The 25,312-nt window shown below is 34.4% G+C and overlaps 1 protein-coding gene across 8 annotated transcripts in view; it reads right to left on the bottom strand.

The window, feature by feature from the left end:
• Nucleotides 1-25,312, bottom strand: part of ARHGAP12 (Rho GTPase activating protein 12) — a 121,430-nt gene that overhangs the window by 8,281 nt on the left and 87,837 nt on the right. For 4 of the 8 annotated variants that reach the window (XM_031939744.1, XM_031939745.1, XM_031939747.1 and 1 more), the window contains 7 exons: nucleotides 23,282-23,343; nucleotides 15,525-15,606; nucleotides 14,458-14,580; nucleotides 11,362-11,463; nucleotides 10,030-10,128; nucleotides 5,566-5,668; nucleotides 3,631-3,747 (listed from right to left, as the gene is read on the bottom strand). In XM_031939744.1, the coding sequence (XP_031795604.1) occupies nucleotides 3,631-3,747; nucleotides 5,566-5,668; nucleotides 10,030-10,128; nucleotides 11,362-11,463; nucleotides 14,458-14,580; nucleotides 15,525-15,606; nucleotides 23,282-23,343 (688 nt within the window). The remainder of the gene's footprint in view (nucleotides 1-3,630; nucleotides 3,748-5,565; nucleotides 5,669-10,029; nucleotides 10,129-11,361; nucleotides 11,464-14,457; nucleotides 14,581-15,524; nucleotides 15,607-23,281; nucleotides 23,344-25,312) is intronic. The other 4 variants (XM_031939746.1, XM_031939749.1, XM_031939750.1 and 1 more) reach the window with 1 other exon arrangement.

The raw sequence follows: 25,312 nt of genomic DNA, 5'->3' as shown, positions 1-25,312 counted from the left end.
TATATTCATGTATACATTTTATAGCAAATAATGCTTGTTTACATTTCTCAGGGTAAGGATAGTACTGAATAGTCTATAGAGACCAATCATCATGGAAAGCATTGCAGAAGTCAAATTCTCTTAGATCTGCCTCAAATATCTTTTTTTTTTTTTTAATTAAAACTTTATTTTCAGAACATATACAGGGATAATTTTTCAACACTAACTGTTGCAAAACCTTGTGTTCCAAATTTTCCCCCCTTGCCTTCACCCCTCTCCTACATGGCAAGTAATCCAATATATTTTAAACACATATGTTAAATCCAATATATGTATACAATTATCTTGCTGCACAAGAAAAATCAAATGAGAAAGGAAAAAAAATGAGAAAGAAAATAAAATGCAAATAAACAATAAAAAGATTGGAAATGCTGTATTCCCCATGGTCCTCTCTTTGGGTGTAGATGGCTCTCTTCATCATGAGATCATTGGAACTGGCTTCAATCATCTCACTGTTGAAAAGAGCCATATCCATCAGAATTGATCATTGTATAATTTTGTTGTTGCCGTGTACAATGTTCTCCTGGTTATGATCATTTCACTAGCATGAGTTCATGTAATTCTCTACAGGTCTCTTTGAAATCATCTTGCTGATCATTTCTTTTTTCTTTTTAATTAATTTTTTATTAAAGCTTTTTATTTACAAAACATATGCATAGATGATTTTTCAACACTGACCCTTGACAAACTTCATGCTTCAAATTTTTCCCTCCTCCCCACTCCCTCCCCTAGATGGTAGTCCAATACAACTTAAATATGTTAAAATATATGTAAAGTCCAAAGTCCAATATATGTATATGTATTTATGGTTATCTTTCTACACAAGAAAAATTGGATCTAGAAAGAAAAAAACCTGAGAAGGAAAACAAAATGCAAGCAAACATCAACAAGAAGTGTGAATGCAAGCAAACATCAACAAGAAGTGTGAAAATGCTATGTTGTGGTCCACATTCAGTTTCCACAGGCCTCTCTCTGAATGTAGATGGCTCTCTTCATCACTGTAACAACTGGAACTGGTTTAAATCATCTCATTGTTGAAGAGAGCCATGTCCAATGCTGGTCATTTCTTACGGAAGAATATTCTATAACATTCATATACAATAACTTATTTAGCCATTCTCCAACTGATGGGCATCTACTCAGTTTCCAATTTTATTTTCTGCCTCAAATATTATAAGATACTTGCTTCAGCTAATATCTATTTACTGAGTACTTTAGATGCAGAGCTGTTCTTTCTATAATGAAGTCTATTTTATGAGGACTAATTTCTCAGGTGGGCTGCAAAGGATTTACTTGGCTCTTATCCTTCTGTTTTGATGCTGCAGATAACTTTAGAGTTTAATGCCATGATTACAAACAAAGTTCAAAAATGTCATACCCAATTCTCTTATCTCCAGATGAGGTAGAATTACATTCAACTAAACAAAGCAAGTAGAATTTTCCATCACATGGGAAATCTCAAAAGGTGGTATGGAATTGGTCTCAAGCCAAAAAGCCTTTTTGGAAACTCTCAAAAAAGATTTAAAAAATCAAATAAGAGAGGCAGAAGAAAAATTGGAAAAAGATACAAGAGATATGTAAAAAAGAGTCAACAGCCTGGAAAAGAAAGGATAAACAGTGACTAAAAAAAGCAATTCTTTAAGAAAACACAATTGGTCAAATGCAAAAACAAAACCCAACAACAAAAAACTGAAGAAAACAGCATGAAAAGTAGAATTAATCAAATGGAAAAAGAGACACAAAAACTAAATGAAGAAAATCATACATTAGAAACTAAAACCGGACAAATGGAAGCTAATGATTCTATGAGACATCTAGAAAGAAGGAAAAAATGGAAGAAAATGTACAATACCTCACTATCCAGGAAAGATAATTTAAAAATTATCGGTCTATCTGAAGACCACAACCAAAAAAAGACCTGGATAGCATTATTCAAGAAATCATCAAGGAAAACTGCCCTGATGTATTAGGATCAGAGGATAAAATAATCATTGAAAAAATCCACCTATCACCTCCAGAAAGAGATCCCACAAGGAAAACTCCAAGGAACATTGTTGCAAAACTCTAAAACTACAATCTTAAGGGAAAAAATACTGCAAGCTGAAGATAATTAGGGAAAAAAAGAAAAGAACCTCAATGTTCTAAAATGTTTATGGTAATTCTCTTTATGGCGACAAATAACTGGAAACTAAAGGCATGCATATCCACTAGGGAATGGTTGAACAACCTGTGACAAATGATTGTGATGGAATACTATTGTGCTATAAGAAATGATGAACTCAGTGATTTCAGAAAAACACGTAAAGACTTATACGAAATAGTAAAGAATGAAGTGAGCAAGAACCAAGAGTACACATTGCATCCAGTAACAATAATATTGTTTTAAGAACAACTCTGAGTCATTCTGACTATTATAAATACCCAAATTAACTATAAAGGACAAATGAAGAGAAATGCTATCTGTATCCACAAAATAACTGACATGTACAGAATAATTTTTACATGCATGCACATGTATATGTGTGTGTGTGTGTGTATACACACACACACACACACATACATATACAAACACACATATATACATACATCTTGGCTGGGGTACATTTATAACCACGTTATTTTTTTCCCTGAGGCTCTCCTGCTTCTTGTACAGAATTACTCTCTTTTATTCAGAATTACTTCCTGATAAATTCTCAAACCACAGTTTCTTCACTGTTTTCAATTATTTTTTCTGTTTACATGTCTTTCCAGTCTCTGTTTCTGGATGGAGACTGTTGCAGAGACTCCCTTCTCCCCCTCTCTTGAATGAGGTGAGGTGAGGTGAGGCCATGCATGCTCCTGCTGATGCCTCCTGCAATTCTGAATGGGAAGGCTGAGTTTTGGTCCATTTTTTTTCTCTTGTTCTATAACCTCGCCTAGGACCCAGAGGTGAGATGAGGCCCTCTTTATGTAGTGCTGCCTAGTTTCTGCACCAGTTCCTGATGATGCAGAGCAGATGCTAAACTGAACCTGATCTCTCTCTCCTTGTCCTCTTGCTATGTCTTCCCAAGGGGTGGAAGGGGCCCCAGGCATGTGTGTGCATTGCACTCTCCTACATCCCTGCCAGGGTGTCTAGCAGGGCAGCGAGTGAGGACCTTCCACCTCCTAATCCTCCTACCTCTGGGCAGAGAGAAGATGGAATAGGACAATGTTACAAAACAAGACATGCATTCTAATTATGTGGCCATAGTGCTGATTTTTTTTTTTTTTTTTTTTTGCTTTACTAAACATAAGCTATGACAGGGTTTCTACTTAGGGGAACAAGAGAGGAAAGAATGGTGAATTTTTAATAAGTAGTGAGAGATATGAAAAAAAAATACTGAAAAAAATGTTTAAGAAATGAAAAGTGAGATATGAAGATTGAATAATTTTGTAACTATCTTATAACAAAAGAATTAATGTTAATTACCTAACATACTTTTAAAAACATATTTTTTTAAAGTAAATATCAGCCTTGTATATTTTTTAAAAGGCACTTTCACCAATTCATTTCCATTTTTAATTTCAGATGTGCCAGTTCTGGCATCCTAAGAGTCTTCTTTTTCTACATACCTTTAATATAACCTTTTTCACGTACAGCTTGCAAAGTGGGTCGTCGAGTAAGAAACTTCTTCAGGTTTTTTTTCGTTTTCTTTTGTTCTGAAGAATCTATGCTCAAAACTTTCATTGCTTAAAGGGGAAAAAACATTAGTGTTTAATAAAATATTTTTAATAAAATGTTTAATAAAACATTTTTTTCTCAATAAACTAGACAATTCACCTAGCAATATGAATGATAACCTTATAGTTAGTTGACAAATCACACCAATTCACTTACTCTTAACACAATTTAGTGTGATACTAGAACTTACAAGACAACATTCTCTAATTTGAAATTTAAAAGTCAAATAATTTCAAGGATTAGCCCAAAGTAAATTATTTGTGAGCATTATTTTGTGCATGATTTGCATTCATTTGTTTCTATGTCAGTGTTTATAGGGAGGGCAAAAATTATTTTTCTCATCCTCATCCGATTAGAAGTCTTGTTTCACTTGGATAATTTGGGTTTTTTAATTAAACTAAGTATCTTCATGGGGAACAAGACAATGTGGAAAAGTTTAAAAATCATTTCATTAATCACTGATTTTTTTAATCATAAAGTACATTACTTATATACTTGAATTTCCATGAAAGTTTCAAGGGAAAATTTTTTTTTAAAGATGACTATGTATGCCCATAATTAGGAAACTTGAGAGCATAACAAAAAGTAATCCTGGTAGCTTAGCAACGACTTGCAAATAATACAAGTCATCCTGTGTATATTACTAGACATTCATAGTGTAAGTAAAGAATTCAAGGCAGAATGTGTATGAAACATATACTATACCATATTTTCTAATCAATTAATTTGAAAAGTTTAAAAAAAAATCCAAAACCTCAGCTTAGGTTGAAGGAGGTAGGTTAAATCTGAACTGAGCAAATCATCATTACATGGTCATTATTGCCAATGCTCTTCTTAAATAACTTTTACCCTGTCTGTGATCTTTGGATTCTAAACTAATAGTGGAAGAGAACATCCTAACTGATCCTAGGTTGGGGTAACTGGTCACAGTAAAGAAAGTTCCCATATTTGGTTTTCTGGCTCCTTGTAATCACCAAGTAGAAATAAATGTCCAATTCCCAAACATTATCCTAAAGTACTCTTAAATGTTTAAAGTTTGGTGACCTAAAAGGTATCAATATATAAAAGCATCTCAACACTTTCTTCTAGAGAATAAAATCACAATGTAATATGATGTCCTGGATCTCATTCTATCATCTACCTCGTGGATGAATCTACCCTCCAATTAAGTTCTTTAGTTACATTAGTAAACCTTGGATGAAGGTTGACTGTGACTGATAAAAGTTGAAGATTGATCCAAAGTTACAATACTATAGTAAAGACATAGCATAAAAGGAAAATGAAAATCTGTTTAATTTGGAGACAAGTCAATCATTAACAACCAAAAGAGTGCTAAGATGATGCATGTTTTAAAAAATTTATGGAAAATTAAGGAAAAAATAAGGCTAATATATCAAGACAATTTGCTTTACAGCTTTATATAACTGGAAAAGAAAATATGCAGCACATTATTTATAAAATTGGAGAAGAAAATAGCATTATTAAATTCAGTCATTCAGCAGTGTTCAAATCTTAATGAACCCATTTAGGATTTTCTTGGCAGAATCCAATTCATTTTTACCAAATGAAGAATTAAGGCAACCAGGTGAAGTGACTTGCTCAGGGTCACACTTCCAGTAATGTCTGAGGCCATATTTGAACTCAGAAGGATTAATTTTCCTAATTCCAGGGCCAGCACTCTAGGCACTATGGTGCCACCTAGCTGCCTCACAGAGCAATATACATTTGATTTAAAACTTTGGCTTTTTTTTTTTTTGTTTTTTAATAATTAGGGATAGAAACTTCTGTGGTGGTTCAAAAGCATAAATGAAGATAAATGAGCTTACAACGTAGTTTCTTAGTGTCCTTATGATCCTTTTCTTTGTCATGTTTTTCCACTCCTGGGGAATCTGGTACCTCTTCTTCAACTGCTTCATCATATTCAACAGCCTATTGATTAGAAATTTCCCATATACATGTTGATTAATTTTTTTTTTATTTTTTAAGCCTTTTCTTTTTTTTTTTAAATTATAGCTTTTTATTTACAAGATTTTATATATATATATATGCCTGGGTAATTTTTTCAGCATTGACCCTTGCAAAACCTTCTGTTCCAACTTTTCCCCTCCTTCTCCCCACTGCCTCGCCTAAATGACAGGTAGTCCAATACATGTTAAATATGTTAAAGTAAATGTTAAAATACAATATGTGTATACATATTTATAGTTATCTTGTTGCACAAGAAAAATTGGATTTAGAAATAAGGTAAAAATAACCTGAAAAGGAAAACAAAAATGCAAGAGGACTAAAACAGAAGGAGTAGAAATGCTATGTTGTGGTCCACACTCATTTCCCATAGTTCTTTCACTAGGTGTAGGTGGTTCTCTTCATTATTGAACATTTGGAACCGATTTGGTTTACCTCATTGTTGAAGAGAGCCATGTCCATCAGAATTGATGTGTTAATTAAATTTATAACTAAATTATTTAGCAACGTAAAGTTACCCATGTATATATCCTGTAAATAAAAGGCTATTAAATAAAAAAAAAAAAAAAAAAAAAAAATTATTTAGCAACTCTAAAAGATGAACAATTGGCTTTTCTGTAAAACATCAGTAAAAACTGATTGGTTCTATGCACGGATGTTTATACATTATTTTTTCTATTCTAAATAACATTCTTTTGTACATATGGATAAGCATATGTATACTATCAGCACAATGGATGTGGATCAATGTCTAGTGATAAGTTTTGCATGAATTTATTTCTGTACAAATGGGGAGGATGCCACATGATGTTAGTTGAAAGGGACCTAAAAATTACTCAGTTAATTCCTGTTATTTATCATGTGAGAAAATGGTAGCTCACAGGTTAAAAAATATGACTTTACTTGCCCAAGGTCAAAAAGCAAGTTCATGGCAGAAGCAGACTAGATTTGTCCTCACCTCTACCTCTTGGAACCGATGATTCCCTTCAGGAGTATCATGGAAGTAAGACTTACACTGAAATGCTTTCTCAGATACTTCCCAGCCTTGTGACCATGGGTAAGTCATGTTAATGTCCCTTAGCCACAAAAAGAATTTTCAGGATTATAGGAAAAGCGGCCTTCTATGTATTTCCTTCCTTCAAGAGCTGCCTAGAACCCTGAGAGCTCAAATGATCTGTCTGGAATGACAGGAGGATCCCACAGGTAAGACATGGCCATGGGTTTTCCCACTCTGCAGGTCCGCTCTTGAGCTAGCAGCATTGCGGCGTTTCTCCAAAAGCACAGACACCACCCCATCAGACCTTCTCATCTTGGGCAGCCTTAGTCCTTCAAAGGGAGGGGACCTGCTTCCTCACCTCTTAACATTTCAGAATGGGTCTGAATGGGTACAATAGGAGTTTATGGAACATCCATCTATTATCCTTTCCTTTCACTATATGACAAACCCATGTCTTCTTTCCTTGACACATAATATTCTGAGAGTATGGCTGCAATTATTCATTAGTAATAAGCTACTTAACACATTTACCTTACGTGCATCTTTGCTACTAAAAACTTTTGCTAATGGAAGACTATTGTATCATTCTTGAATTAATGATTTTAGTTATTTAATATGCTAATATTTTAATGTTTAATTTGCACATTATTTCATTTTTTTCTTTATTATTTTGGGTTTTTTCAAGTAATAAGTTTTTGTTTTTGTTTACTTAATCTGTCCTTCCCACTATTCATTCTGCATCTCCCAATCATTGGACAAGTAAAAAAAAAGGAAAAGATTCCTCAGTATACATAGTACACACATATTACAAATATCAATTTAAATACATATACATATGTACACAAATATGTATGTATACAAATACATATTACAAATATCAATTTAAATATAAATAAACTTCCACAGTATTCGTGTCAAAAAGTTTTATCTTTTTTTAGATATTCAACACATCTTTGTCAGGAGGCACATTTCATTTTCATCTTTTTGGGTTCATGGTTTATCCCTGCAATATTCAGAATTCTAAAGCCTTTCAAATATGTTTTCCTCTACATCACCATTTTAGATATTGCTTTCTTACTTCTACTGACATCACTCTACATCATTCATAAAGGTCTTTCCACTCTCCCTCGAACCTGTCCATTTCACCGTCTCTTTAAGAGGAGGAAGAACAAGCTAACTTTTATTATTTAGCACGTGTCACACCTTGTGCCAATTACTAGGCAAATATGATCTTGCAGGGAGGCGCCATTATCCTCCCTACTTTACAGCTAAGGAAACTTATTAAGTAAGCAGACCAGAGAACCACAGCTACGTTCTGCCCCCAGATGCCATCAGATCTTCCCAACTCTAGGTTCGGAGCTCCTTTCTCTGTGTCATTCTATTACATGAACACACCACAATCTGTTCAACCACACCTAAAGTAGTACACTTCCTTCTGATTTTTGGCTATTGAAAAAAAGAGCTTCTATAAGTATTTTTGTACATATAAATCTTTCCCCTTGGAGTAGAGGCATACTATTAGTATAGTTACGTCAGAGAGTAACTTTCTGGGCATCGATTCAAACTGTTTTCCAAAGAGCCGAAATAAACATATTTTTCCACATTTGTCATCTTTACCAGTATAATACATATGAAGCATAATCTCAAAACCATTTTTATACACATTTCTTTAACAATTATTGAATTTGAGCATTTTTATATATTGTTGGTAGTTTGGTTTCCCCAATTATTTAAATCTGTATTTCCATGAAGAACATTTTATAAGTATATTCATATGGTTCCTGGATGAAACTTGGAAGACATCATAATATCAAATATTTTATAGTTTCTGTAATTATTCTGAATATTCAGGGCTTTTCTTATAAGATTTTATTTGTCAAAGATAGGAATGTGGATGATTTATGTAGATTTTATATTATTAACATGGCTTATTATTTTTACAGTACTTCTTATGTAAAACCAACCGTGCATTCCAGGTATAAACCAAATTTGATCATAAGTAAATAAAATCTTTCTAATATGGTGTTGTAGCTTATTTACTAATATTTAAAATTTTTACAACTACATTCATTAGAGATAGTATTCTTTAGTTTTTTTAGTATTCTTTAGTTTTCTTTCTCTGCTTTGTCTCTCTCTGCTTTAGGTATCAAGACCATATTTTTTAATCACAAAAAGAGGAAGGTGCCATTTTTAAAAAAATTATTACCACAAACAGTTCATATATTAGGCTTAATGGTTCTTTGAATGAGTGAAAGAATTCACTTGTGACTTCATCTTTTTTTCTTTGGAAATTCATTTATGGCTTGTTCTGGATTTTTTTACCCCCTTCTAATACTAGGTTACTTAAAGTTTTCTTCTTTTTGTTAATATTGTTGTGAATGTTTATCTATTTCCCCTAAGTTATCAATTCTATTAATGTATAAGGGTGCAAAAATAATTTGATAATTTCCTTTACTTCCTCTTCAATTTTTGTACATTCTGTTTCATTTTTGATAAGATTTCTGTTTTTGTGTGTTTTTTTTACTGGTTATATTTTATTAGTATAATTCGGTTTAAAAACAAAAAGCTCCTAGTTTTATTTGTCATTTCATTAATCTCTCAATTTTCAGTGAGCTTCCAATTTTATTAATCTCTCTTTTTTTAAAAAGTAGATATACATTTGATGAAGGCTTGAGTCCAGGGCAGAGAGTGCCATACGTGATCCACCTAGACTAGTCCAAACTCACTTTTTTGGAGCCATGAGACTCAGAAATGGCTTAAGTTTGCTGAACCTGGAGCTCAGAGAAAGCAATGATGGAACTGCCTTGCCCATGTTTTGCCCTCTCCCCTTTCTCCAGGGTTCTCAATCTGCTGCAGCTGCTTGTGTAATACAAGATCTCCACAGGACTTCCTGGGTCCCTCTGTGGATATCTGGGCTGGATGAGGATCTCAAGTTCATTCCCTTTATGGGCTAGTAAAGCATCCTTCTCTAACCCTGATGGAGTGAGAGCCTACACAAGATCAGAGCACAACACCATCTTTTCTACCATCCCCTCTACATATTGCTTTAATGCTGTAACCAACAACTTCTTTTGTTATGGGTGATCATAAAAATATATTTAGAATACTGATGAAAATAAAAATGCATTCTTTGACCTCTGGGAACTCTGGACTAAATGGAAAATGTCCTCTTACTTTCATTAGCAAAATATTCATAATATAAGACATATTGTCCAATTACTGCAGACAGCCAATCTATATGAACTAAAGAGTAAAAAGTAACTAAGAGATGTTGGAGAAGAGATTAAATCAATTTTGAAGTTATGATTTGCATAAATGAAATACATACCTGATTACTGATGGTACAATTAAGAACTTTAATCCAATCATTCATAAGAGTGTCATTGTCACACTGAATTAATAGTTCAGTTCCTTGCCGAGTTTTTAACTTGAAAGAGAAGACAGGTATGATTAAATACGTATTTTAAAAATATGTAAAAAGGTGTATTTTTTTTAAACAATTAGTGCTTTCAGGTAATCACTAATTAAGACTATCTTCATTTTTACTGATTAATTGATGTTATTTAAGAAGACTAAAGAGAGAAGAACCATGGAGTTTTAAAAGGTTAAGAGAAACTAGATTATTTTTAAAGATTAAGATTCTCTACCTAGACAAAATTTCTTTTTGTAGAAATTTGTGCATACCATGTTGTTTCATAGTTTTCACAATCATGTCTGCCAATACACTGAACACCATTCTATAATACTTAGAGTAATGATGCAAGACAGAGAATTGAAGATTCAATTTTCCTTTGCATATATACCAAGATATTTGTTTAGGAATATAATCTTAGGATACAGATAATGTCAGAATGTCTTTATTTTAAGAATGAGAATCTTATATCTGAATCTGCACAGAAATAATGTCTAAGACATACTAATGTGTAAAAGATAGGGATTTAAAAAGCTTAAATTATTCTTTTCCTTTGAAAATGAATCAAGTTTTTGTGGTTATGTCTTAATAAATCCTAAATCCGTACAACAGAACATAATAAAAATATCAAATAATTATCATGTACAAAAGCTACTAAAATTGAGTGAAAATTCCTATTTAAGATGCGATACTATATTTAGTAAGAATCTAAGTAAAAATCGATGCCATATTAGTAAGTTAGTTCCATATCCTTCACAAGAATGTTTGAAGGGAAAATTTGTAGATGTTAAACCTCACATTTCTCATGGATGCTATTCTAACCTTTTTTGAAGAAACAATGACAATGACATCACATTATCTTTTCTCTTGGGGTATATGGGACGGAGATCAATATTCTCTCCAATTCTCTCTATAGAACAGCAGTAAATAACACAATCAAGGCCTGGATAACTATACTGAAGCATTCCTTTTGTTACTGTTAGGTTTATGTTGAAGGGAAGAAAAGGGTTTAGGACTAAGAAAAGGGGGACAGGTAGTAGTGGTATAAGTCTACCATAGAAGGGACCCTTAATAAAGAACAAACCAACAATTTATGTAACCAAGTCTAAGATTTTGATAACATGAATTCTTTAAAAACTGGAGTATTACTTAAAAAAAAAAAACATTTATACAGAATATTAAAATTAAGAGCATCATTTCCCAAAAACTTAAAAAAGGGGGGTGGCAGGTTTAGAAAACATAATTTACCTCATATACATTTTTTTTGCTGGACTTATCCTTTGAAGCCAACTCAATCGTTGCCCCTTTGAGATCCACAGTGAACTCTGGCTTAGATTGATTACTCCCAAACTTCAATTTAGAAAAAGAAAAACAAAACTTTGATGCAGTAGCTCATTTACCTTTTTTTTGGTCAGACTACTTAAAATTCCCAATATTTTAAATAAACAATGAAGCATAAGAAATTATCTTAAAAAGAAGATTGGAAATCAATGAGAAGTACTGTTTCTAATTATAGGTTTTACTTGTTAGTAATATAACTATCTCTAGATAAGATAGTCAAAGTCAAACATGAAAAACAAGAACAAATTAGTTTTAGGAATGCTGTAAAAAGTATTAGTCTAAAAATCTTATTAACAAAAAATGACATGTTAAAAATTAGGAACATAAACTTTCTCCTACATTAAAATTACAAACAATATTTCAAAATTAAGTCAATATATTTATTATTTATCTTTGAAACAAATCATTTGGAAAAGCTTCAATTACAGATTCTCAATCTTATAAAAGTGAATTTTGAGAACTATCTACATGTAATTGGAAAAAATAAAATACAATTAAATGTCAACAAGGAATGAACGAATAAGTAAATTACAGATTCTCCTCTTCTAATATTCAAAAAATTTAGAAAATTTTTGAAAAATTCTCCCTTGTCTATTCAGATCGAGGCATTTTCAAATATAATGAGTCTGTTTTTCCTCTAAAAAATAAATTTCCTGAATTATCAATAGACTAATCCAAACTTGTCAATGTTATCACAATCCAATTAATGATAAGAAGACTGTTTTTAAAGTAATTTATAGCATTGATGCTACAACAATTTCTAATAAAATTATTAACCTTCATATAACTATTTAGGCCCTGAATCCAAATTAATTCATGTGTTTGGCTTGGGTTAGAGATCCATGCTTCTTTTATGTCATCTTAGAAAGCATGCAATTATACAGATTCATTCATAAATAAGGACTATTAGCTCAGACACAAATACTTTCAGTGCTAGTTTCTCTTCATCCTTTAGCACAAGCTGACCATAATTTATTTACAATGTGTTATCTATACAGAAGTTGTCAGTATCCTTCTGCAATTCTCCCAAAGTTTCTACAACCAAAAGACATAAAACTAAAACGGAATATTAGTCATTGGCTATAAAGCTCAAAGAATAGTCTTAAGAAATGGAACCACATAAATTCATCTTTTTTTCTTCAATCAGACATTTTTGCACTAAGAACTGGAGCAGAAGCATCAAAAATCTGATATATTGTCTGAAGAACTAAATGACTAATTTCTAGATCCTAATGCTTTATCCTGATACAAATTTCTAAACATGAGCAAGTTTATGCAAAAAAGACATATCTGCACTGGTTTATGACCATCCCCAAACTGTTCTGTTCACAAAATTCACATCTTCAAGTTCTAGGGCTTAACTACAGAATTCTTTTACCCAAATAGAACTGCTAAGTGCAGAGTTCTCTCAAACTATAAAAGTAGCTCATATACAACATTCAATGTTTTAAAAAAGATACTATACTACCTTCTCCATAAATATCATGTGTTCAAAAGAACACTGTGACTGGCTTAAAAATAAATGATATCTTACTACACTGACTGCCATCACAATCATCTTTCTCATTACCTTAAAAATACCAAGACTTTATTGATGTGGCTATAAGTGACCCAATGAACAACCTTCTAAACATTTTCTTGTTCTCTTTCATTCTCTAGTTAAGATTTTGAACATCACAAGTTCTTTGCTCCTAAAAGACTCTTCAACTCATTTATATACCACCAAAACAGAGAAACACCTTCCAGAAGCTCTCCTTGTGTTTTGTCTCTACTGAGACAAAACACAAGGACCCAGAAGCTGAGAAAAAGAAACGATGGAGAGGAGGCTCAGGCGAGCTGGCCTGCCTTTACCCTACTATGGTTACTGTACTCTTCCCTGGAGAGTTCCTGACCAAGCTTAGACATCCTCCTTGGACTTCAGGTCTATCTCATGGCTAGCCTAGGAAACTAGGATGTGAAATACAGAGATGTTCTCCTTTTTAGAACATAATTCCACAATGACAAAAATAAAATGATTTGCAACATCCTTCCACATGGTATCCATATGCTATAGAAATTTGGCATCTTCTCTAAGAGTCCTTTGCAGATATTGTAGAGAGGATCCCTGTTCAGAAGCAAATTGGATTAAGATTCTAACTTTATATGCTTAACACACAAATCATTATCTGAATTATAGATCCAGACTCGAGGTCATGGGAGTCCAACTCTTAAAGATAAGATAATCAAGGCCCAGAGAGGTGAAGTGAGATCGTATTTGCACAGCACCTGGCACACAGGAGGTACTTAATAACTGTGTATTCCCTTCTCTTTCCCTATGGCCCCTCAGGTAAGCAGCACAATCAGTAATCAAACTCAGGTCTTCTAGTTCCAAGGCCATCATTTCTTTTCTTGAATCACAAGGCTCCCCCATCTATGCTATTTGCACTAATATCAAAAGAGTAGATATTTCAAAGCAGAACTGATAAAAGAATTAATTAACTATGACAAAACCCACCACAGTTATTTTTTAAATTTCCCCAAAATTTACTTTTTGGGAATCAAAACTGTTAATAGATAGATTATGATTAGAAATAACTGACTCATCTAGATAGAAGCATTTCAGCAACTAAATTATGAATAAAATGACATGAAATGGAATGCCAGAAAAATTCAATTTGCTTAGCAAAATTCCTTGTAATTTTTCCCAGTCAGTCCCAGGGACTTCCCCATTCTATTTTTTCACAGAATGGTAGAAAGATCAAATTTGTACCTGGCAGCAACCCGGGAGATCATCTATTCCTCATCTAGTAGAATAGACAGAAGATTTACATTAGGTAAGTGACTTGCCCATGGTCACATGGCAAGTTACCGGCAGAACTGGGACTAGAACACCCAGACTTCTGGTCCCAATCTTTCCATGACATCATTTTGCCTCCATTTCATTGCTGCATTTATTCTCATGAATTCATGTCAAAGAAAAGAGCATTGTTGTGTGTGGCAAGTGGCATGCAACAGAACACATACAGTAACAGCTGAGACAGGGTCAGAGTGTACAGAGGTGACAGCAGGCCGGCGGCTCACAGAATCTTTCCAAGAAGAAAGCAGCGAGAGCAGGAGCTCCGGGATTGAGCCCCGTGGGCAGAATGACTTGATGGGAAAAGGGAAGAGAGGGATGATGTCATAACAATGCATAACAGCATGATGACACATGAGAGGAAACCCCCGTGGCCCTTGACAAGACAAAGCACAATTCTACAGCAGACACACGACACCCGCAAAACTGAATTTGGTGCTCGGCTTTTACATCCAGGAGGCAGTGAATACCACAAGTACATTCATAGGAGGGTGCTTTACAATATGCATAAAAGAAACAAAAACCTATTCAAAGAAATGTATGATCATGAAAAATACTTATACAGAATTCAATTTCACTTTACACATTTATAAATTTAAGATGGAATTAATTTAAATGATGCTGGAATATTTAAGTTTAAAGTAACTTATCTGGCTAGGTGATAAAGGATTTCTTTAGCAAATGATCTTATAAAATTAAAAATGAATGTTTCATTTGGATAAACACACTTTACTGCCCAAGAACTGTTTCTCCAAAGGAGATAATGGAAGGAGTTCAATCTGCCAGATATTAAAAAATGAAATCTTGTGAGAGTATAACATCCATGCTAAAATCTAATTACCTAAGAAAACAAAGCAATAATGTTCCAAATCTTGTTCTATATAATGTTTTTTATTTTTGTCTTTTTTTTTTTCCTCTTTTACTTTTTTCCTTCCATTAACAGCTAAACTTCAGAATGAATAATTTAAGAGTGTTTGTGAAGCTATCAACTGATTACAGAGTTAGAATCCTGGTACTAAGTCAGGAATAGAGTTATTCTACAATGCTAAGAGCCAAATTTTTCTAATTAAAGAGTAGAGCAAATATTCAGACCTCTTTCCTTTCATTATACAGAAATACACATATGCATGTAAATTGTTTCTATATATAAAACTTGTAAACTACTATTGAAATTTATGTATAATATCATATAATTTGAAATCAAAGATATAAATTACCAAATACAAGACATACTTACCCAACTTGTGCTACTTCCTTGGGTTTTGGTAAAAAGTAAAGATGAACCTTGTAATACTGCCCAGGAAGATAACCAGTTCTTTCTGTAATTACAAAAATAACCACTTATGACAAAAGTTCTTATAACCAGAAGATTGTGAACTTTAAAAATTTTGAGAAGAATCCTCTAACACAATTGGTTTCTTTTGTAATCGATATATTTTATTTTATGCACTTAAAATATTATTCTGAGAAGAGGTTCACAAGTTTCACCAGTTCTTTCTGTAATTACAAAAATAACCACTTATGACAAAAGTTCTTATAACCAGAAGATTGTGAACTTTAAAAATTTTGAGAAGAATCCTCTAACACAATTGGTTTCTTTTGTAATCGATATATTTTATTTTATGCACTTAAAATATTATTCTGAGAAGAGGTTCACAAGTTTCACCAGACTGCGAAAGGGATACAGAACACACCCCGAACCTTCATATTTAAATGATTCATATTAAACACAACTGACTTGAATTTTTATTCATATTCTTAAAAAAAGTTTACCTTACACTGCCTACAGAAACAGCATATCTTTAATTTTCTTTAATTCTCTTCTCTTCATAGGAAAACATTGTAGATATAATAGGTGCTCAATAAATATGGTTTGACAATTAAATTATTCTACTACAGTTCTTATAACAAATCTCCTCCCTTCAAAAATATTAAGTAACTAATCCATTATTTTATTAGCCATTTTGCTTTCAGAATTTCAGAGGCTTTCTTGGAAACAATTGTCTTCTTTTATCCCCCAAACTCTTTATATGGGTGCTTTCCTAATTTTATGGTTGGACATATATGAAATCTGAATGTTGAAAAATTAGTCCTATACATTAAGAGTTTAGAAAATCCCCAAATATTTCTCCTCCAGGGATTTATAAAATAGTGCTAATGAAATTACTTTTTCAGACTTGCTAGAGCAGACACTGAAAAATATTTCATCTGAAAGATCAATGAGAAAATCAATGGAGATCATGCCAAGGTAAACAAAAACAACATTCCAACGAATCTGTGATCTCATTAATCTGAATGTTTCAGAACATAATAGCCCAGACAGCAAATTCTACATGAGGTTCTCTAGCAGGCTTCTTTAGGAACCTCTTAGCTACCAAAGTTTGGGACTGGCTTGACCCTGCAATCAAATAAGGGAAAACATCTGGAAGAAAACAAAAACCAGCCAGCTCCTTCCCACTAAAAAGAGACAGCAAGGTGTAAAGCAATAGAATGCTGGGCCTAGAATCAAAAAGAATGAATTTAAAAATTAAAATCCAGCCATAGATTTCCTAGCTTCCTAGCTATATGTCACAAATTCAGTCTGCTTCAGTTTCCTCATCTGTAAAATGGGGATAACGTATAGTACCTACTTCCTAAGGCAGCTGTAAATATAAAATTTGTAGATATTTGTAGAGTTTTATAAACTGTAAAGTCCTATGAATGCAAACTATTACCATTAGTATTATTAAAACATTAATTAGAACCTGAATCTCATAATGATTCATTTTGCAAGGCTCTTCCTAGTGGGCATTCCTTCCACCCTATAATTAAAAACCATCTCCAATTCCTGATTCTCTATTCCCTATGATACATAAACACAGTAGGTTCAGTCAGATGTCTTCTCCGACTTTTCATAACCCCTTCTGGAGTTTCCTTGACAAAACCATTGAAGTGGCTTAGTAATTTCCTTCTCCAGCTCATTTTACAGATGAGGAAACTGAGGCAAACAGGGTGCAGTGACTTGCTCAGGGTCACACAGCTAGTGAGTGTCTCAAGCCACATTAGAACTCAACTCAGGAAGATGAATCTTCCTGAGCCCAGGTCTGGCACTTTCTGCACTACAGTACCACCTTGCTGCCCACAGTCAGAAATTCCCTTTATCCCTCTCCCTCTTTGCTCTTGCTCCCTCTATTGCTATGCTGAAACCATTCCTCTGCCAGTGTCACACAGGAACTTCTACTTTGAGAATACACCACCCTGCTCACATTCTTTGTTGCTTCATCCAAGCACCTCCAATTGTTCAATCTAAGACTCCCTGTATCTCTCCTCTCCATTCCAACCTTGGCTCTTAGCCTGATGATGTCAGCACTCGAGCCCGGTGGCATCCTAGCTCATTAACCTGCCATGACACGTGTCAAGCAGGCCTGCACTATCCCACAAATCTGTGGATCTCAGACACCTCAGATCTATAAAGAAGCAAATCTTCATTGAGCACTTTCTACGTGCTTCTGCCCTCAGAGAGCTCACACGCTTAGGAGACAACACGTACACACCTAAGTCTATAAAAGATAAACAGAAAGTAATAGAAGCTTGAGAGAAAGAGAAATTCGGTCTCTTGGAGGTATTGTCTAAATTGAATTTGGAAAGAAAACAGGGAATTAAAAGGCTGTGAAGAGGCAGTGCTTGCATAAAGGCCCAGAGATGGCAGATGGGACGCCATACAGAAGAACACCAGGGGAAAAGGCTGGTGAAAAGGTAGAGGGACAGGCCTGGAGGGTGGAAGAGTGCTCTCCAGAGGCTGGGGAATCTCTCTTCCCAGGGTCTTGTTCTGCTACTCTATGGTGAGTCTGTGCAGAAGTCCAGACAGCTGAACATCTTCTAACCTACTCAAGGATCTCCCTAAGCATAGATCATGTCTAGCTTTCTTTCAAAAAACGTAGGGCTCAGTACTCAAATAAAACCGGGATGCACTCTGATCAGGGCAGAGCCTCGTCTGGATGCTAGGCCTAATGTCTGCTAACACCATATTAACTATTCTGTGGTAGTTAGAAACAGGCTGCCACCTTTTTCTAACTCATTGAACTTACAGTCGACTAAAATTCTGTCAGATGAATTCTTACTATATAAATTTCCCCAAATCTTGAACTTGGGGAAATTGATGTTATAATACATGAAACTTTACATTTGTCCCTACTAAAGTTTCATTTTAATAGATCTAGCCCATTGAAATGTTTGTATATCCTATCATTCAATATACTAATACTGCCTAGCATCAGGCCATCTGCTAATCTGATAAAAAACACAACCAATAAGTGCATTAATAATAATAATAGTATCCAGCATTTAAAGGATAGCATTTTAAGGTTTGCAAAACATTTTACAAATATTATCTCAATTTATCCACATATTCTTGTAAAGCAGATTCTATTTTTACCTCCGCACCCCCTTTCGTAGATGAGAAAACTGAAGCAAAGAGGCTGACCTCCTAAAGGGGATCGGAGTTTTTGTGTTCAGGGCTCCACCTTAGCTACTTCGGTTTTGTAATTAGAAACAATAAGAAACAAGGTTGTTTACCTTGTGTCCTCCATTTCAAGTTTAGTTTTCCTTTGTCTTTATATATGCCAGTGTTTAGGGGGAAATTTTGGTTAATCACACTTTTACCTAAGAGTTTTGTACATAAAGGCCTTTATAATTTTCTTGGATTCATAGAACAACTTTCAAAAATCAGATAATCCATGTTAAGTGCCTTCAAATCACCAAAAATAAAATAAAATTGGGAAGAATGACATTGCTTATATGATGCATTTGAAAATGGTATTAAAATTAAGATAAAAATATTTTAAATCATCTTCAGTTATCAACATTTTTGCTTTCTTGTCTCATTTTTAAAAACTTGTAATGCATCTGGGTATAAATCTATAAAAGAAGTGTACAAATGAACAATTTTGATTATATTAAATCAAAAAGGTTTTATACAAACAAAACCAATGCAGCCAAGATTAGGAGAGCAGAAAACTGGGAAATTTTTTTTTTACATCCAAGGGTTCTGATAGAGGCCTCATTTCTAAAATACATACAGAACTGACTCAAATTTATAATACAAGCTATTACTAATTGATAAATGGTCAAAGGGTATGAAGAGACAATTTGCAAAAACCATTTCTAGTCATATAAAAAATGCTCTAAATCATTTTGATCAGAGAAATGCACATTAAAACTCTGAGGTACCACTACACACCTCTCAAATTAGCTAAAATGACATGAAAAAATGATAAATGTTGGAGGGGATGTGAGAAACTGGGTCACTAAGCTATTGCATTGACGAACTATTCCAACCATTCTAGAGAGAAATTTGGAACTATGCTCAAAGGGCTATCGAACTGTGCAGACCCTTTGATCTAGTTGTCTCTCTACTGTATCCCAAAGTGATCATAAAAAAGGAAAAAGAACCCACATGTGCAAAAAATGTTTGTAGCATCCTTTTTTGTAGTGGCAAGGAACTGGAAACTGAGTAGATGCCCATCAGTTGGAGAATGACTGCGTAAGTTATGGTATATGAATGTAATGGAATATTATTGTTCCTCCCCCTTCCCTCCTCTCTCCTCCTTCTTTGGCTGAGGCAATTGGGGTTAAATGACATGCCCAAGGTCACACAGCTAAGAAGTGTTAAGTGTCTGAGACCAAATTTGAACTCAGGTCCACCTGACTTCAGGGCTGATGCTCTACCCACTGCACCACCTAGTTGCCCTGGAATATTATTGTTCTGTAAGAAACAATCAACAGGATGATTTCAGAGAGGCTTGGAGAGACTTATATGAACTGACGTTAAGCAAAATGAGCAGAACCAGGAGATCATTGTACACAGCAACAAAATGCCCACACAATAATCAATTCTGATGGATGTGACTCTTTTCATGAACTAGGTGATTCAGACCAATTCTAACAGACTTATTGGATGGAGAGAGCCATCCACACCCAGAGAAAGGACTATGGAGACTGAATGTGGATCACAGCATAGCATTTTCACCTTTTTGTTACTGTTGGCTTCCTTTTTTTTCCTTTATTTTTCATTTTATTCCTTTTTGACATTTTTTTTTTTCTTGTGCAGCATGATAAATGTGGAAATACATACAGAAGAATTGCACATGTTTATATGTATTGGACTACTTGCTGTCTAAGAGAAAGGGGGGGGAGAAGACAGGGGAAAAATGTAAACACATGGTTTTGCAAGAGTGAATGTTGAAAGCTATCTTTGCATATATTTTAAAAATAAAAAGCTATTATCAAAAAATGAATGTCAAAAACTATTTCTATATGTAACTAGAAAAATGAAATCCTACTGAGGAAAAAATATGTTCTGTGGGTTTCTAAATTTTGGTGAACTGGAAGAATTACATATAAAGAATGCTCTGGGGTGGTGGTAGCAGCAGTGGTGTTGGTGCTAGTCTGAGGAGAAAAAGAAGTCTGTGAAATGTCTTCCAGCACAAGATGAGTCTTGCTGGTCATTTAGTAACTGTGAAATGTCCCAGATCATTGTTCAATAATATATTTCCCCCCCTCACAATACTTAATGTTTGCTCTAACAAAAAGCTTACTTATGGTCCAGGAAAAGTAGTATAAAGTCACTGACTCTGGAGTTCCAAGACCTGAGCTCAAGTCTCCCCTCGGGCACCCTGGGCAAACCACTTAAGTCTTCCCAGGCTCTTTTCTTCATCTATAAAATGAGGGATCAAAGAGGGTAACCAACCTTGAATCAGAAGAGAACTTACAGGGCACCATAGTCTAATTCCCTCATTTGATAGATGAGGAAAATGAGGCTCAAGAGAGCTCAGATCTGAGCAGGGCTTGACGGCTTCCTTTCAGCTTGAGAAATGAGATCTTGTGTTCTGTGTCTAAGGTGTTTCTCATTTATTTCTAGAACACTAAGTATGAAACAATGTGGTTGGTGCCACAGCTTTAGAATGTGTGGATGGTATGGGAGAAAATCCAAGATCTTTACAAGACTATGAAATCAGGGGAGTAAAGATAAGAGGGAATACTTAAAGGTCATCTGTTCCCATCCTCCAGACAACAGTACAAATTTTGGGATCAAAGATACTATCCAGGGACAGCTAGGTGACGCAGTGAACAAAGCACCACCTGTGAAGTCAGAAGGACCTGACTTCAAATCTGATCTCAACACTTTCTAGCTGTGTGACCGTGGGCAAGTCACTTAATCCCAATTACCTCAGCCAAAAAAAAAGATAACTATCCAAACAAGTAATATTAATAGTCAGACACATAACAAGGTTATATTACCTCTAAATGGTTATGAAAAAGGTATCCTGATATCCAAGATACATAATGAGATATATATTGTAAACAATATATTGTTTACAAAATTCAAAACCAAGTATAATTAAAATCATAAATTCTGACAGTTTTAATAGGCAAGAGCTCATATGAACAAAAATACCACATATTTTTAAGGATCTAGTTAGCTATTATTTTCTTGAAAAAATTCACAAAATGAGTTGTAGCTCAATAAACTTAAAAGCAATTTTTATCTTTAAATGCTTTAGGAAGTACTCTCATAAAAGATTGAGGAGTATGGTTAAACTTAAAATTGTAAAATATTTTATTAACCATATGAGTCAAGAAAATGAAAATTCAGGGAATTTTCCTTGGCATTCTATGTATCAGATATATAAATTTCTAAATTTTTCCAAATATTTTCATATTTCTTGTGATAAGAATGTCTATCCTAGAATATCCTACAATTATAATTAGGGAAACATTTTTTAAGAAAACAAGGGCTATTTTTTGTAGTGGCAAGGAACTGGAAATTGAATGGATGCCCATTAGGTGGGGAATGGCCGAGTAAATTATGTATATAAATGTTAGGAAATATTATTTTTCCATAAGAAAAGATCAGCACGATGATTTCAGAAAGGCTTGGAGAGGCTTACATGAACTGATGCTGAGTGAAATGAGCAAGACCAAGAGAACATTGTGCTCAGCAACAAGATCATATGATGATCAACTGTGATGAACATGGCATCATATTTTTCAACAATGAGGTAATTCAGGCAAATTCTAATAGGATTATGGGGATTGAATGTGAATCACAACATAGTATTTTCACCTTTGTTGTTGTTTTGCTTGCTTTTTTTTTCTCTCATTTCCAATGGAGCAATAATGAACTGAACCAGCTACGCCTAGAGAAAGAACTCTGGGTGATGACTAAAAACCATCACATTGAATTTCCAATCCCTATATTTTTGCCCACCTGCATTTTTGATTTCCTTCACAAGCTAATTGTACAATATTTCAGAGTCTGATTCTTTTTGTACAGCAAAATAACGTTTTGGTCATGTATACTTATTGTGTATCTAATTTATATTTTAATGTATTTAACATCTACTGGTCATCCTGCCATCTAGGGAGGGGTGGGGGTAAGAGGTGAAAAATTGGAACAAGAGGTTTGGCAATTGTTAATGCTGTAAAGTTACCCATGCATATAACCTGTAAATAAAAGGCTATTAAATAAAAAAAAAATAATAATAATAATAATAATTCTGGTGTGCAAAGCTCAATGGGAGAACAAAAAAAACTTGTTAAGATTCCTAAGTGAATCAGTCCTTCTAATTTAAGAAAATATTCCAGCTTAAAAACATTTTCAAAATAGCTTTATTACTATAAAATCTAATTCTTTCTGATATTTTTGGGAGAATCTTGGCTCTATTAACTATTATGTAAGGGATTTTCAATGGGTGCTGCCTCAGTATCCTCTATAATTGCAACAATTACAACTATCTACCTAAAGTTATGTCATTACACAGAACTTCATCTTGAGCTCTGAAATCCACAATGAGAAAAACAAAAGGCAATTTTCTCATTAATTTTACATCAGAATAAAATCAGAAATAAAATCAGAATAAAATCAGAAAAAAAGTTTATATAACAAAATGTATGCTTAAAGGAACATTTAAATTTTATATCAAAACCATAATATCAAAGATTGATTGTACTCACCTAACTTTTTTCCCATTTTCTGTAATTTTTGTTACATTTAATAAGCCATATTTTTCTTGGCCCTAGAGAACAGAATAAAGATTGATTACAGACATCCATTTCTTTGTTCCAGCTAACCAGCAATGAAAACAATAAAATCTTTTAAAATGAGCATGTAGTATAAGAAAGTTTGCTAGATTTTGGAGTTTTGTGGGGTGAAGAGACCCAGATCTGTGATTTCATTGGTGTGGGGAGCTGTTTTTACCAAAAGAGATCATCAACTTTTCTTCAGTTTAAAAGGGATTATCTGAGGCTCTGAGAGGTTAAGCAACTTGGTCAAGATAATAGTCTGAGTGTGTCAGAGGCAGGATTAAGTACAGTATGAAAAGCTCAATTATGTAGGACAATTATAGATAATTTTCCTTTCAATTTAATGATTCGGTGACATTTTTAATTAAAATTTTAAAATAAGAAAGTTTCAAATAAAAACTACAAAACACTTATTAAATAAATCCTTCTAAACAAAGAGTTCAAAAGATCATAGTTTTAAAAGTGGGAGAACCCTTAGCCCATTCACTCGTTTTTTAGATGACAAAGCTAAACTCAAAAGGGTCAGGTGATCTCCCTCTGGTCAGACAGATAGGAAGGAGGAGAGTCCAAATCCAAATTCTCATTCTCTACTCCAAATTCAAACTTTCTACTTGTATTTCACAGGGATGGTTTAAAAGCAGTACTTCATCTCTGGTTTGCATGATTTAAGCTACAGCTCTTCCCTTTAACCTTGTGAAATATAATCAGAATTCAGACAATCAATACAAATTCCAAAAAGCCACAATCAAACTTTCTATATGAAGATGTCATATTAAATCACATGACCACAGGATGTCCCACTAGTTCCCAGTCAATGAATGAACATTTCTTAAATGTCTACCCACTGTGTTAATTATGGGGATACAAAAAAAGGCCAAAGACCGTCTCTGACCTCTTAAGAATTCACAATCTAATGGGGCAGACGAGCAAACAAATATGTACAAATGAGTTTTAAACCTTTCTTAAAAAGAAGGGATTTTAGTTGGGACTCAAAGGAAGCCAGAAGGTGGAAATGAGAAAGGAGAGCATTTTAGACACTGGGAACACAAATAAAATGCCAGCAGCTGAAAGTTCAAGTCTGTTTGTCCAAGAGCCAGGAAGTAAGGCCACTGGATCAGAGAGAGTGTGAGGTCTAAGAAGACTGCAAAGGTAGGCAGGGACAAGGTTACAAAGGATGTGGGTTTTGAATTTGCTCCCAAAGGAAACAGGAGGCCATTTGGGAGTTTGAGTAAGAGTAAACATGGTCAGAGAGGTGCTTTAGGAGTATCACTGCAGCAGATGAATGGAGGGGAGAGCCCTGAGCCTGATGGACCTAGCAGCAGCCAGGCCTACCATCCAGGTATCAGGTGGTCATGACCTCACCAGCTCCCCTAGATTCATGGTATGGCTGTGAATGATCCCTACATCTCTCTTGACAGGCCTCATCTTTCTACTAAGCTGCACACTCACATTACCAACTGCCTCCTGAACAATTAGAACCCATGTCAGTGGATCTAAAATATAACTCATGGTTTTTTTCCCTCAATCTCCTGTATTTCCAACTTCCTTATTCCTTTTGAAGGCAACCCTTCCCTTTCTGGTTCTGAAGGGCCTCAGAGCCAATCTGTCTTGTCATTCCCACCCCCACCCCCCACCCCCACCCATTGCTGCTCATGCCTGGACCTGCTCACCACTCTCTAGCTGGTCTCCTCGACTTGGCTCTCTGATCCATCCTGCCCTCAGCTACCAAGGGGCATTCCTACAGCTCAGGCCGGCCAGCCCCCTCCTCATATTTCAGAGGTTTCCTATGACCTTCAGGGTCACACAGAAATCTTTCTGTTTAGCCCACTACAAGCCGGCCATATTGTGCCATTTTAGTCTTCTCACATTTTACTTTCCTCCAGGAACAACAGCAATATCCAAAGATATCGCAACAATAGCTTTTTTCTTCCTGTTTCTTGCCTGTGACACCATTCTGTGCCA

The sequence above is a fragment of the Sarcophilus harrisii genome, chromosome 5 (assembly GCF_902635505.1).
Source record: "Sarcophilus harrisii chromosome 5, mSarHar1.11, whole genome shotgun sequence".
Classification (NCBI taxonomy): Eukaryota; Metazoa; Chordata; class Mammalia; order Dasyuromorphia; family Dasyuridae; genus Sarcophilus; species Sarcophilus harrisii.
This window is presented reverse-complemented; position numbering and strand designations above follow the sequence as displayed.